This window comes from Pagrus pagrus, assembly GCF_965226575.1.
Source record: "Pagrus pagrus genome assembly, chromosome: 1".
In the NCBI taxonomy this organism is placed as follows: Eukaryota; Metazoa; Chordata; class Actinopteri; order Spariformes; family Sparidae; genus Pagrus; species Pagrus pagrus.
The window spans coordinates 15151761-15167156 of NC_140185.1; the positions used below are offsets into that span (position 1 = coordinate 15151761).

Here is a 15396-nt window from a genome sequence, read left to right on the forward strand (position 1 = left end):
CTGATGGTCGCAGCTGTCGCCGGCGCAAAAACATACGAATAAAGAACACCAATATGTAAAAGTTCACCTATGCATATAATGAAACTGTTCTTTTGTATATCCATTAACAATCAGCCGATGCCAGTATGTTTATAATAGACTATGCCAAAATCTTCAGTTGACTAAGAGGAGTATTAAAGCTGCAGCTTGGTGGATAACAAAGCTCTTTAATCTGGAGTTTCAATGTCTTAACCCAGTCATACGCTGTGCGAGGCTGCAGCTTCTAATAGATGAGGAGTTCATTTTAAAACGGCTACACCACACTTTATCTCCAGGCCTGGGAAACCAGATGTTGGAGTGTATTTATAGGACGCCGCCAAAAGAAGGACCTTAAACCCCCCCCATTTTTTAATCTGTAAGTATGGGTCTTATCAGTGCCTGCTTCACGCAGGAAACAATTGCTCTAAAACCCAGAGATCATAGGATAAGTACACAGTGGGAGTCGGACAGCCATTTACACAATTACCTATGGCAGACAACTATTATCCTCCAACACATGGAGTCAGAGATCATAATGATCTTTCGCAGGGGAAATCACTTTGGCTCTGCATGCACTGCACCATAAAGACTGGAATCATCTTTGCTTTTGCAAACTGCAGTATCAGCTCAGCATTGTTAAACAATAATTCTCTTTTTTTCCCCATTAAAATTAAATATCTCTTTTTTTTTAACATAGGGTCCCTCTGTTCACCCAATAGCCAGTAAACCCTTTCCATTCCTCAAAGATCTGGGTTTTTTTTAAGAAAACTGATCTACAGGAAAGTCTTGATCACATCAGATGTGTTTTAGCAACATTTTTCCATATGATTTGAGTGGGTTTTAAGCATTTTGCGGGCAAGCTAATCTGTAAACTCCACAGCAAAAATTAGGAAAAAAATGTCCAAGTGCAAAATGCTGCATAATCTGCAATGTGTTGATAAAGGTAACGAGTGTAACAAAACAGGGTTATAATGAATTACTGTAGTACTGCAGAGATGCTCTGGCCAACAAATCTTATTCTCTGGATGTAAGAAAACATTTTTCCATGTTTGGTATAGGCCCCAACAAATGCTGCACCAACATGACTTTTTTTTTGTTTTTACAGTGAAATTGAAAATTGTAATTCTTACAGTTGCAAAAATGTCAGAACCAAAGGCAGACACAGTGGTAGGTGGATAAGAAACAAAAAGTGAGCTTTGTTTACAAAGCTGATATCCAAAAAATCTAAGTGCAGGCAATAAATGGCTAGCAGACAACAAAGGCCAAAAGAGAATCCAAGAAAAAACTAAGAATACAAAGAACCAAGCAGAAAGTGGCGGGGAACAAAAACTGGAACACAGGGGAGGAAAAAACGCAGACTAACCAACATCGGGAGAAAACAGAAAACACAGAGGTGACACCCGGATGCAAACAGACAAATTGACAAAGAGTAAGGAAAAACACAGGTAACATGAGCAGAGAAGTTACCAAATAAAACAGGAAATAACTGAAACAAAATCCCATCCATGACAAAGTTATTGTTCCAACGAATCCGGATTAAAATTAACATCCCAAAAACTGTCAAAATAATCGCAATTATTTTGTATCCCGGGGTGATGCATTTTTAAATTAACACTAAGTTTGTTAGCATGAGCACTGTTTTCATTTGGCGAACACCTCAAACTCCCTGAAAGGAAGGTCAAATCCTGGATTACCAACCAGCCAAAGCAGCAGAGTGCCCTAGGGCCCCAGAACACCAGTGGACCTGAAAGATCCCGGCTCACTGTTTGACAACTGGCTTTTGCAAATTGAAAATGTGTTTGGAAATATGCACCACTAAGCACAACATCCACTGACATGATGAAGCCCCAAAGGTTTATTATTTATTTTGTGCTTACATAATGTATCCTGAATTATTGTTATTAATTAACATGTGTTTTGATTGACATCTGATCTCTGGAAAGAGCAGCGTTGAGTGCTCAGCACCAAAGATAATACAAACGCGGACTGCATAAACACGGATATGATGACAGCCCTGTGGCATTTTGAGAAGGCGACGTATAGAAACTCACACTTCTGCCACCTCTTGTCTTCCCTCTGTCCATCCCGTTTCCCCAGAGCTGCTCGCCTGCTTCCATAGAGGTGAAATCAAGTGGAACCACAATTACCGCAGCCTCCTATTGTTTACAGGGAGCTGTCTACACGAAGGACAGGCTCCACCGCCAGGCAGGAGAGACAGAGAGAGCTGAGGCTGAGAGTGTACAATGCAAAAGGTGATACATGATATGTCGTGTAAAAGCTGCAAGAGGTGACATTTTATTCCTCTGAGGAAGGAGCTGCTCAGATTGTAATGTTGAGGGTAAATCTGTAGACCGTGCGCTGCCTACAGTGATGTAAGTTTCTGTGTGGATGAAGTCCACAGAGACACACATACAGTATGCTCACACGCACTGGCCTGAAGTGAAAAGACAGGAACAAACACATTACTTTCATCAGTGACTGTCACCAAACACATTTCTCCTGCTGTCTCTAGGTTTTATCTCATTTCAGCTTGATTGTTACGGTTCAGGTGACTTTCTTACGGCTGACTGAGGACATGTACGTGATGTCACTGTAAGATCATTCCCCCCTGAGTGATACACATGAAAAAAAAAAAAAAAAAGAACACGGAAAAGCCTTCTAAAATTGTGAAGAGCTTTTGTGCACAAACAAGCAGATGCTTTTTCAAAAGTAATGTGGGTTAACGATTTCCAAGGGGTTGTGTAACAGAGCGACTAAGAGTTTTATGTGCAATTTTGAGGTACATAACCTGCATATTGCAGAGCTGCATATCGAGCTTTCAATTACAGTACATTTATCTGAGAGCTGTTTACCTTAACGATTAAGATTTTACATACCAAACAGTCCATCAATTTTCTGAAGTGCTGGATCGTCATACATTTAAAGACCCATTATCTAAGAAAAGATAAGATCTAGTCAACCTCAACCGACAACGAAACAACATATTAATGCATAAGTTATAATCATTATTGATAATATAATATATAGTGTGAGGGAGGCTTTCAGGAAAATGAACACTAACTTTACTTAAACTAACAATAGATCAGTTTTTTTGCTTTGACATATCATTATGAAGAAAATGTTGATTGCACAACGTAATGGTGATAAAGTAATGACACTATTGCAGTTAGTTTAGATCCCTATACACCTTGATTTCATTGTGCTATTTTGGCTGCAACAGGCACAAATTCTCACTGAAAAATGAAAGCTGACAGGCGATCCAGTCCGGCTCCAGCTGAACCGCCAGAATAAAATGTTGGCAGTTAATGTTTCTGCAACCACTGATATGTTGGCCACATGAACCATATTAACATTTTTACAATAAATCTCATATCATGTTCACATTACATGTTTATGACATGACTTCCATATCAGGAAGGGGAGGGGACGGTGGTGGAGTTACAGTCGAGAAGGCAGCCAAGCCAGTGACCACAATTTCGAGGCTAGGTTTCAACATTTGTAAGTGTTACATCATTGGAAATTTTAGGGAGACCTAAGGACAATTTCCAGCTTTGTTTTTTGCCTAAACCTAACCAGAGCATAAGCACAGCATTGTCACAACACAAAATTGAAAAATGAACCTCAAGAAACAAAAAGTTTCCACATATCAGTGGTTTGCAGAAATGTACATTGCCAACATTTATTCTGGCAATTGGGTTGCCGGCTGGCAGTCTGGCACCATTTCTATCTGCAATCTGTCAGTCTAACACTGTAAAGTCAAGTCAATTTCATTTTTACAGTCTCACATCACAAATCACAACTTTCATCATGGGCTTTACAATCAGTACATCATATGACACCCTCTATCCTTAGTCCCTCAAAAAATACCCTCGAAAACATTTCAACAAAATCCATTGCAAGGGTATAAATAATCAAAATAGTCAATTTGTTTTAACTAAGGCGGACCAACCCCAAAAGGGGATGAGGGTTTAAGGGTTATAATAGGATCAAGTATCTAGAGTATATGCCCTCAGGCTCTGTTCTGGGTACTGCTACTTATCCATCCCTACAAACAGAATATATCTGTCAGGAAACTCAATATCTGGCCACATCTCAAAATCTACAGACCACCAGATATACTTTGAGGATTGATGATTATTATGAGGAGGTGATATTGCAGAACATAGTGCCATCAACGCATACCTTCTATTAAGATTAATGATTAAAGCTCCACAACTCTGCACACCAAAGCAGATTTCAGCCTCCAAAATTGCTCTGCGATCAGAGGGGACTTGGTGAGTTAACTTTCTCCTCGCTAACCACTTCATGGAATGAGAAACCAGAGAAACATGAAACTGGATTCCACTGTGTCTGTGTGTGTCCTGCTTAATGCACAAAACCTTTCCAGATCCAGACACAATGAAGAAAAACAATACAGATTTCAGCTCAACGTGTCAATTACAAAGCTAACGTGCAATCGTGTTAGCATTGTGTGAAATGTGAGCCGTCACCTCGCTGCACCGTGAATGCTAACTCTGTTTCACATTCATGTTGAGGATCTTAAACCCTTGAGAAGAAGCTGAGGGGAAGCAGGAAGAGGGAAAAGGAGAGAGAAAGGATTTATCTCTCCCAGCAGATGTAGCGAGGGCTCCTCGGGCTCCCAGTCAGCAGCCAGGACAGTTTACAAGCTGCAAAATAGATTGATTGTCTATGGATCCCTGTTCCTGCGTGGCTGCCAACTGTGAGCTAATTAAAGAACACTTCTCCGGAGAAACACTGAGCAGCAACCAAGCACATCGTAGTCACTCTGGAGAAAACATGTTGTTCTAAACCTCTTCAGAGGAAAAACATTGCCAACCAGCTATGCCAGGTGTCACTGTACTGTACGTTCGGGAAATGGCTTGATCCACAGAAATAAACCTAGACTGAGCAGGTACATTGTGTGGTCAAAAAATAGAAAATGTTGGAATTGTTTTCTGTCCTGACTTTCAGCTGTGAGAAGGTCAAGGATGTACAGGAAGCAAGATATATTTTAAATCAGACTATCAATTGTCATTTTAGAGCCATTAAAAAACTGAATGGCTGCAATCACCCATTCTTCTGTGATTACATGCTGATTCCTTCAGCCTTTAAAAGGACATGCTGAGGTATTCACCAATCAGTTCCCATTCGTTTCTCCACATGCTTTAATTGCAGATAACAAGAAATACAGCGTAATTCACAGCCTCATGTGGTTGGCAGTTGACGGAAGCATGTTGACACAATTACCAGCTGCTCTAGACAGGCATTAGTAAAAACTGTAAGATGGCATTAAACTGACAAAGAGAGGAGACAACGTACATATCTCATCTGTATTTTGAACTTTTCTCATATGAAGAGGTGGAACCTATCCTGGTCATCGTACACTGCCACTCTTAAACTTAGAGGCAAATTCTGGAGCCAAATTCCTGTCAACTTTCACAGAGGACCAATATAAAGCATCCTGACTGGAAACATCAACAAACTGACATGGTTCGTGCATGGCCCAGGACAGGAAGGCTCTGCAGTAGGTGAATAAAACCCCGCAGAACATCATTGGCACCCATCTACTGAGCATCAGTGATATCAGTGAAGTGAGATGTCTGACAGAGTCCAAACTACTAAATAATACTAAAAGACAACACCCAATCCAACACAGTCTGTTCACCCTGCTGCCATCTGGCAAAAGTATCCACTGCTGTACCACCAGACTAGCAGACTCCTCAATTTATCCTCAACTCTTCACTTTTTTATTCCCTCTTTGTTCCATGACTGAAGGGTGTAAAGCCACGGTATAATTATTATTCTTTAACATTGTTACATCCATACTGATATAGCTAATCCAAGCATGTGGACCTGATGAATCGTGAATTTAGACAGCCCTCAGCACCATCAGGTCTGCAAGTCTGGTGAAGTCACATTTAGACATTTAGATTTCACAGCATTCACAATTTAGTTTAGTGTGTTTGGCATGCCAAGCTGAGGCTGCTGCCTTGCTTTTGTTGGTTTTGTGGGTTTAGTGATAAGCCAAAGCACTGGATGGATTGGAATTTAGAAACGAAGATACGTCAGGGAATCACTAAACTGATCCTCTAGGGAACATCAATGTCTCCAATCCATTTCATTGAAAGTAATCCAATAGTTGTTGAAAAGGTACATCAACAAAATGTATGCTGGCGGTGCTAAATGAAAATCAGAGAATAATGGATAATATTTGGATTCATGCTCCAGCGATCATGGATGCCTGGAACAATGAGAGAATGAATGGGAAATGGGAGGGCTACCTGTAAACATACACCCTACAGATCAAGCGGAAATTTTCAAGCCAGAAGAAAACTATATCAAACATATCAAACTATAGTTTGATGGTTCAGTAGGTTGATGGGCAGTTCACCCATACATCTATAGATGTATGATGCGATACCAGATGGACTATGTGTACCAATAGTGAGTCAGTAATGTATTTTTATGCAGACGTACCGGTGCAGGAGTATTCGTCCACTCTGATGAAGCCTGGCAGACAGTCACAGCGATGGCTGCCGGGCAGGTTGACACACACCGTGTTGGACTGGCAGTAATGCATCTGGGTCGCACACTCATCAATATCTGAGGACAAACAGAGCAGATACAGTGGATTAATAACTCAGCGGGTAGCTCTCTAAAGACACACTCAGGACACACAGAGCGATTCCTCAAGCAGCTGATGAAGCAGGTGGATGAAGCTCAATGAACTGCGTCAACACTGTTGCATTAATCTTGATTCACCTTGTTGCTAGCAGTTATCAATTAGAGTGTCGCCCATCCAAAAATGGTGCTGAAATTGCCTTCACTTATCATAACACGGACAAACAAGACAAGTTTTACAAAGGACGTTTTTCCCCGCGAAATATATAAACAGGTGTGTTGTTTAGTTAGAGCAATAGAAAGGAGTACCAGGGAAGGAGGAAAATATGGGTCCAAAGAGAGGAAAGGAAAGGAAAGGAAAGGAAATAAAAAGATGAGATGAGATAAGGACACAAAAACTAAAGAGGACAAAGGAGAGCAGTGAGAGTAGTATCTTACCTAACGTCCATTATATTCCGCTAATATGACACATTGCAGCCTCTTTTCATACACATAATCTGGCTCTTCCTAATGTAGCTTGAAAGACATTGTATGAGCATTAAAACACAGAGCTCAGGGAGGCATTAGGTGAGCTGGTTGACTGCTGATGAAATGGGATCGGAAACACACAAGGGAGGTGTTATGCAGAAGGGTCTAAATTTGTATGTGCGTGTGTGAATGTGTGTACGTATTTATGTGCATGTGAGCAGCAGAGAGCCAGTTTCCTGCAGCTAACAGGCCTTTCCACCACTTCAGGGAGCCTGTATGCTACACTTAGGGGAAGAAGAGAGTGAGGAGAGTATTTCCATATCCTCTCCTCAGATAAATACATTCCAGCTTTGAGGTTTTCAGCTCACACTTTCCCCTTACAACAGGATGAATTTGTATGAAGTATGTAATTGACTTACATGCAACACCCAGAGTTTTTTTCTCTGCAAATTTCATCCTTGGAGAGTGTACAGTAGGAGTGTTGAATTGCACAATCAAAGAGAGACGGATCTGTATTCAGGCATACAAAGCCTCGCTGGCCTTCAGCGTAAAAAGCATTGATCTGCTACATCAAAAACATTGAACTTATTCGAGTGCTTTCAGGCTGCGAGACAGTCCCTGAATCCAATTTTCATCTTGTCCTGAAGCGCTACTCCACCCTGAAAGCTGCTCATTTGATTACCCTTTATTGGCCAAAGCGTTCTTCAGGCCTGTTGAAGGCCGAGCTGTGATGTCGCCAGTGTGTGGCCTCAATAATTCAAAGTTGTGAGCTTGCTGCTTTTGTCAGCCTTTATTTAAGTGGGGAAAGCATCTACTGTCAAATCTGACGCATGATGAGACTTTCTGATGCGTGTCGCTCCGAGGTCGTATATCCCCTGTGTTTGCCACTGTGTGTGTGTGTGTGTGTGTGTGTCTGTCTGTCTGAATGTCTGTGTGAGTGCTTGTGTTCGCCCTCTGCAGCCTCCTCTGGGAGTGTCGTAGCAGGTGAGGTCTGCTGACAGAACTGGAACTGTCATTTCACACAGGGGGGAATTCATTTTTCTTGATTTGCTGGTGCCTCTTCCTCCCTCTCTCCCTTCCTCACTCCTCTTCCCAGACCTCCTCCTCCCTCTTCCCTCCCCTCTGAGCTCACTTTCTTCATCTCTCTGCTGCTTTATTCATGCTGTGATGTAGGTCAGGGCTGGAAAGGGGAACAGCTAAAAATAAGGCAGGGTAGTACTCTGTGTGCATGAGCATGTATTTGTGTGTGTGCGTGCTCATCCCTTTGTGTGTATTTGACTGTTTGCATGTGTTTGAGGGAGAGAAAGACTGTGTGTCTGGTGTTGAGTGTTTGAATGTTGTGAGGCAGAAATGGAGAAGACTGCTCATATGTGTGTGTGTGTGTGTGTGTGTGTGTGTGTGTGTGTGTGTGTGTGTGTGTTACTGTACGGAGGTTAATTGAAACAGCTTTCTGTCCCACAACAATATTATCTCCTGCTGATTAAAACGCCTTTATTTTCTTCACTCTAATCAACCCAGATTGTGTGTCTGTGTGTGAGTGTTTGTATTTGTGTGTGTCCACAAATATAGTCCAGGACATCAGCCACTGCAGCTGATCGGTCTCTTTCAGCAGCTCATTTTTTGGTTTGTTTAAAGACTACTTGATGAGGCTGCTGCCTCAGAATAAGACCACCTTTCTAGAATTTCAACTTTGTAACGTTATTGTCCAGCAAAGGCCGGACGATCACCTTTGATCTCTTGCAATAAGAACATCACATTACAACATTAGAGTGCATACCTCTGCCAAGGCCCAGTGCTTCCCTTTAAATCAGGCCTAATCCAATATCATATTAAACATATTAAATCCACTACATCCAGATTTTTATTCCTATACATTGTACTCACTTTCGTGGATATCTGTAGTTTTTGTGTAAAACTGCTGACCAACCAACCAACCAACCAACCAACAAATCAACCAACGAACCAAACAACAAACCGACACAGGCGAAAACATAACCTTGTTGGCGGGGGCAAATCATCCACACAATGTACATCATACATTGAACTTAGAGAAGTTTACTTTGGTGCAGTTTGTTCATGGAGAGAACAAAAGATCCTTTGCAGATCGTTTTCTTTGCCAGGGGAGCAACTCAGTATGGAGGGGATGCTTTATGAATTTCAGTATCACTCATGTACCATCAAATCATAACAATACTATCAGAGCACTTCTCCTATAAAGCATGTCTACATTATTTACAGAGACACAACGATTCCCACTATGAGGAAGCGGTTGTTGACAGTGGCGAGGAAAAACTCACTACAGGCAGAGACCTCGAACAGAGTCGGGTTCTTGGTGGGCTACCACCTGCTTCGGCCGACTAGTGTCGATGTTTAGTGACACCAATAATGAGCAAAGCTTTCCTATGTACAATTATGCTGCAAAGGTCATCCAATGACTGTTGTTGGCGGTCCACTATCTTTCCTGCTGCTGTGGTGATCCTGGCCAGCTTGTTTTTGTTTGTTAATGTCAAGTGTCCATACCAGGCAGAGGCACATAAAACACATTAGATTATTCAATTTCCTAATTAAAACCATCTTCAAGATGTTTTTCTTTTCATATAAAATCAACATTGTCAGTGAAACTCAACTCTATCCATGGGGGCGGGTCTGCATCGTTTAAAAATTAAAGTATTCACCAGATTCTTTTTCTCTTTCTAATTAATTTATCTTTCTCTTCTGTCTAAATTATGGAAATTTGCAGTGAGTTTGTGTTAGTGTGTGTCTGTGTGTGTGTGTTTCTCAAAGAGTTTCCACTCAACAAACTCAGAATTGCTAATCAATTTTCTTTCCGGTTTGTCTGTCACTCAGCGGGGTTTTTTTTCAAAAACTCACATGCAGAGTTCTGTGAAATTTGGTTGAAAGACTGAATGGTTTTTGGAAACTGAACAATTGATTTGATTTTGGCGGCGACTCAGATCTCACATATTCATCATTAAACATGGATCCCTGCTGCTAGCGATGAAAAATATCAACTTTTGTACAGAAACTCCTAATTTAAAATATTACTATTTATACTTATTACAGTGTAATACTATAATATTATACTTAACTATGTAAAAAAGTTAAGAATGCTTACAGAGTCAGAAACTCATTACAGCTTAAACAAGGTGATTGGGTGTAAAATGTAGTATATAGCCTAGTGGTCACAGTTGTGCTCTATCAGTCATCTACTGTTTATTTCTCATTTGAAAAAACACCAGACAAAATGTAATATTTCAAGCTGATTCTTTTTTTCATGTCTGGAGGGTTTCTTTCAGGCATTCAACACAGCTCAGTGCTGTTATCTGTAGTATATACAAGAAAACAAAGAACCCAAGTGGATCATTCACATTAACTGTCCATTTCCTGACAATTTTAGCATTTATTTATCTTAGCTTTAGTTACATAGCGGTCTGTACGCCTACATGAGCACCTAATGGGAAACAGCCAGAGCTAACCAGTGGTGCTGAAACATCATCAAATGCAGCATCACAACTGTACTGTATATGAAAGGACAAATGTTATGAATGTGAACAATAGTAGATCAACATAATGTAACTTTTTCTTCAGCTTCTAAATCATTTTGATGGTACAGTGTTTATGTAATTGTCACTTGTTTCTACTATGTAACTCCTGTGAGCGGGTAGGATCACAGGGTTACTGTTATGACCCCAGGGGTCATAATTTGTGTGTTCTGTTCTGTTCTGTTTGTCTGTGATGTTGTCTCCCTCCTGCCAAGAGGAGGTGCTGTTTTCTGTTTGTGTCCAGAACATCCTTACAGGTGGAGGCTGCGGATTGGGGAAGCTGGAAGGCTGCTGATTGGTCAGATCTCAAGGCTGGGACATTTAAAAGTGGAGCCTGGAGCAGACCTCGTCGCCTCGCTCTCTCTCTCTCTAAAGCACCTTGGCCGAATCATTGTGACTCCCATTGAAATTAGAAACATTCGATGTTCGTGTTTGCAAAGGGATTTAATATCTCTTTTGTATATATTGTAAATAGTTTTGTTAATATTATTCAGTCCAGTTTTGTAGTAGGGGTGAGTAGCCTTTTTCTTTGTGCACCTTTTTCTCCTGTTTATGGTTAGGGAGTTAGGTAAGACAACCTGTCTTTTTGTTGGCTTTTGTTTTTGGTTAGGAAAGTAAGCTTTGAAAACCCAGATCGTTTTGTTTGTTGTTTTAGGTGAGGCTCACCCTGAAGTTGTATTTTTCGTTCGGGATAAATAAATTCCCTTATTTTGGACTGCATCCTTAGTTTTGTGTGTTATTCTTGGGAGTGGGAGAAAGAGAGGGAAGCCATATGTTATGTTCTGGTAAACCCTAGGCCGGGGCATAACAGTTACACACATGTTTATTTCAAGTACTTCAAGTTTTCAACACATAACATTGTTATGACATAATGAGTTTTGCTGTTAGCATTGTTTGTCAGCAACATTATGTCTGACAAATTGTTAACGGCTTTGGATTTGTATCAATGGCAGTGGTGCACTCAGAAACAATGGGGGGCGCCAAATCGCACAAAATGCTAATTTCTACATACTTGTGCTTTGATGTATGAATAAATTCAATATTCGCAGACAAGCTCCTAAAGCTCCTAAAGCAGTTACTGTAGCAAAAACACCCTGAGACTTCAGCTGACATCAATCTAAAAACACAAATTACTAATTCATGTGTGCATGTTAAGAGATAAGTGACTTCTGCTAAAACATTTATTTTTTGAAAAGGACTTGACCAGAGCTGCTCCTATCTTAATGTTATCATGGCTTCTGATACCAATCTCAGCTGATATCTCCCCCGCACACACACAAACACATGTACAGCAATGCGCATTCCCCTCTTCTTTGACCTCTCTCTCCCCCTCTTTCTATCTCTATTTTCAGTACAAAGAAGTTAATCTCGCCCTGCAATTACACACCATGATAATTGAGGCTTGCACAGAGCCTTGTGTTCAGCATACATGCGTGTGCGCACACACATGCACATGTAGAAAGAGAAATGGGATATTCCATTTATTTTCACTAATGCACTTGGTATAAAAGAGCTCATCAGCTTTTTTTTTTTCATGTGACTTCACTGAAACAGTGTGAATGAAAAAAACAAACAACTAACAATGGCATTTTCACACAAATTATGATGTTGATATGCAAGTCTCAATCACTGCACAGCAAGCCATGAAATTAAAATGTATGAAATTACAACATTTAACAGCACAGAAACACTTTGATAACTTTATTATGATGATGTTCTAACTGCAAACAATGTTGTCTCACTGTGCTGGGAAGTTACTGGGTTACAGCATTGTGATTACTTTTGTAACAAGCTAGCCAGAATGACAATTTCTGGCTAGCTCCTTACTTGGAGTCAGATTAGAGGCTCATCATCAATTTTTTGTATATGCGTTCAATGCAGAGACAAGTCTGGAATGTGTTAGCTTAGCACAGGGGCTGCCAGCCTCCTCTGAAAGCCCCAATTTTATCTTATTACGTTGTGTCTTCTCATATCCAAGAGCAAGCTGGGTTCGGTTCAAACTTGGCCTTCTGGAATGTCCCAAGTGGTCACCTGTGCTAAGAGTTAGCTTGGTCAAAAGCTGCAATGTTGCTAAACAGCAATGTTTTCTGTTTTGAGAAGTGCTTGGCTGCACTTGTTTTGTTTAGATATTGATTTATTGATACATGTAGATTCTGAATATCTGTTCTGGTTTCAATAATAATTTTTTTGCAGTGTCGATACACCAGTACCAGCTGTGCTTCTTAGCTTTATATTGCAAGTGGATCCATGCACCACTGCAGCGCTCACATAACCCTACTGCCTCCCGAAGTAAATTGACTGCTGTTGTGTTGCACACGCAGTGCACAAGCCTTGTTATATTTGTCTTTCAATAAAAATCTCAAATGTTATGCTCTCAGTGTTGTGTCAAAGTGTCCCCGTGGTATCGAGCAAAGTATCAAATATTGATATTTTCCAAGGTAGTGGATCAAAGTTAGTCATCCTTGTACAGTAAAGTGCAAAAATCTCTGGCTTTTTAGGAAAACATAATATTTTGGCTTAAAACACCTCTTTTGGTCACTGCAAACACATCTGGAAATATCCCTAGGTCTTGTTGAAAATATCCTGTGGTGTCACACTTCCAGCGCTGTGGTCCCAATCATCACATTTTCAGTAATTTCACACTTACAAATGACAAAAAATGCCGACTTGAAGTGCAGTGGTGGCTTTCTCGTCTGTAACTCCCCCACGGTCCTATCCTCCTCCGGATTTGAAAGTCAGGTAATAAACATGTAATGTAAATGTGATAAGAAATGTTCTGTACAAACGTCAGTATGGTATATACTACATGCACATATGGATGTTTCCTTGGTTTGCAGAAACGTTAACTGCCTTCATTTTATTGTGCCGACTGAGCTGCTTTAAATCAGTCACAGTCATCTTGGGTATCACAAAGCTCAGAATGCTCCTGCAAAATAGTGTCGGGGGTGGCGGGGGGACTTGTTTTGGTGAAATATTTGCACATAAAGAGGCGAGTCTTGGCATTTAAATAGCTAAATCCCTGCAAAAGAAAAGCCTCCAGCTTGTTTAGATTTGTACCATGAGGGACCAGGCTAGTCTAAGGGTTACTGGCCATTTTCAGCATGTAGGTTGCTCGCTTGGAGGTTGATGTTGTTGTTTCCCACAGCAGCAAGGATTTTGAAAACGATTACACGCAGCCTGCCACACAGGCTAATACCCACAGTCTAAAACCTGTGAGTCAGACTACTGTACCTTGGGCCATAAGCAGAAACACTGATTTAATTCTGAGTCACAGCACATACATTACCCCCAATTATCCTGCTACACACTCTGCAGTAATTACAGTTCACCATTTACTTTTTTGTGACCCTACACCCACTCATGTGCACCTGTAACGCATCGCAGACTGCAAGTCGGAGCATCAACTGTTATTGATTCCCATTTGAAATAAAAAGGAAGCCCACTTCGTCAGTTTTGTGTTGTAGAAACACGACTCGCCGAACATGCTCCATCTTCAAGAGAGGTTCAGTGATAGTTCAGTGCTCTGTGGTTTGTCTCAGGCCAACATATCTGCACATAGGATTAAATAGGTTGATATCGGCTCCTGTCCTCGGAGAAAGAGACTGATGTTTCATTGATGAGGCTGTAAGAGTGCTGACTTTCACTTCAAATCCAAACAAACACACTTTGCGCTATTGACTTTTGCAGGGTTTTTAACTGATCTTACTTTCATCCCAGTATCTCTGTTACGAGTGCAAATACAGTGAAACCTAAAACCTTATCAAGGTTCCGATGCTGTTACAATGTATGAAAACGTATTTGTTTCAGTGATACTCAGCCTGCCTGATTACATGCATAGTGTGTATGATCATCATTTCCATTTTTAGGATTTTAGCTGGTCACCACTTTCTTCCCCGTGTTTGTCAGATGATTGACAAGCAGCAGAGCGAAGCATAATGCGGTCCTGATATGAAAACTCTCACTCAGCACAGTGAAATGAGGATAAAAGTAAAAGTTTCTTCTCATTCCTGTGATGGACTTTTATCCCTGTGTGGATGATGTTTTTATATCGGCTAAGAATTAACACCAGAAAAATGGCCTCCTCTGAAAGAGGAAATTAATCTCAGCCAGCAATTACGTACACGATAATTGAGTGTCATACACAGCGTTGCTTTCAACAACTTTGGCTCGTGAAGGAAGAAAGTGAGCCTGGATATCTCCCACTACGCTCCATCATCCCAGCAGCAGCAGCAACTTCGACTACTGGCACAAACTTGAAAAGAGCTGCGGTATTATCCTTTAATATGGACTGAGTCACGGAGAAGCCAAATTACTCTCACGACGGGGGTTTCATCTGCACAATGGGGGCACGCAAAGGCCTCAGATGGCTGAACTCAATGACTAAACTCTCTTATCTCTCTGCGCTGCAAACAAATCAAACACAAAAAACAACAACAATCAACATGCAGCGCAGGACTACACCTCTCTGTGATGCTGCGCGTCCCTTCATGGAGTCAGAGGAGAAAAAGAACTACTGATGCATTTAATTAGAGCGCCTTTAGAGAGCAGCAGCTCTTATCGTCGTCCTTGTCCTTCTCGAAGACGCATACAGAGCAGGAAGTGCTCTGGTGGAGCAGATTAGAGCCTGCTCAGGAACACGCTGTTTGCATTGTTTGTCAGAGAACGGTTCGTGGGCAGGAGAACTGAACGCTGGTGTGGTTCAGGAAAAAGAAACAGCGTGAGTGAGGTGGTTTAATCTCGCTGTCAC

The 15396-nt window shown here is 41.1% G+C and overlaps 1 protein-coding gene across 2 annotated transcripts in view; it reads right to left on the reverse strand.

Moving 5' to 3' along the window:
- Positions 1-15396, reverse strand: part of LOC311259594 (protein kinase C-binding protein NELL1-like) — a 282733-nt gene that overhangs the window by 73866 nt on the left and 193471 nt on the right. For both annotated transcript variants that reach the window (XM_084356830.1, XM_084356829.1), the window contains one exon: positions 6496-6621. In XM_084356830.1, the coding sequence (XP_084212956.1) occupies positions 6496-6621 (126 nt within the window). The remainder of the gene's footprint in view (positions 1-6495; positions 6622-15396) is intronic.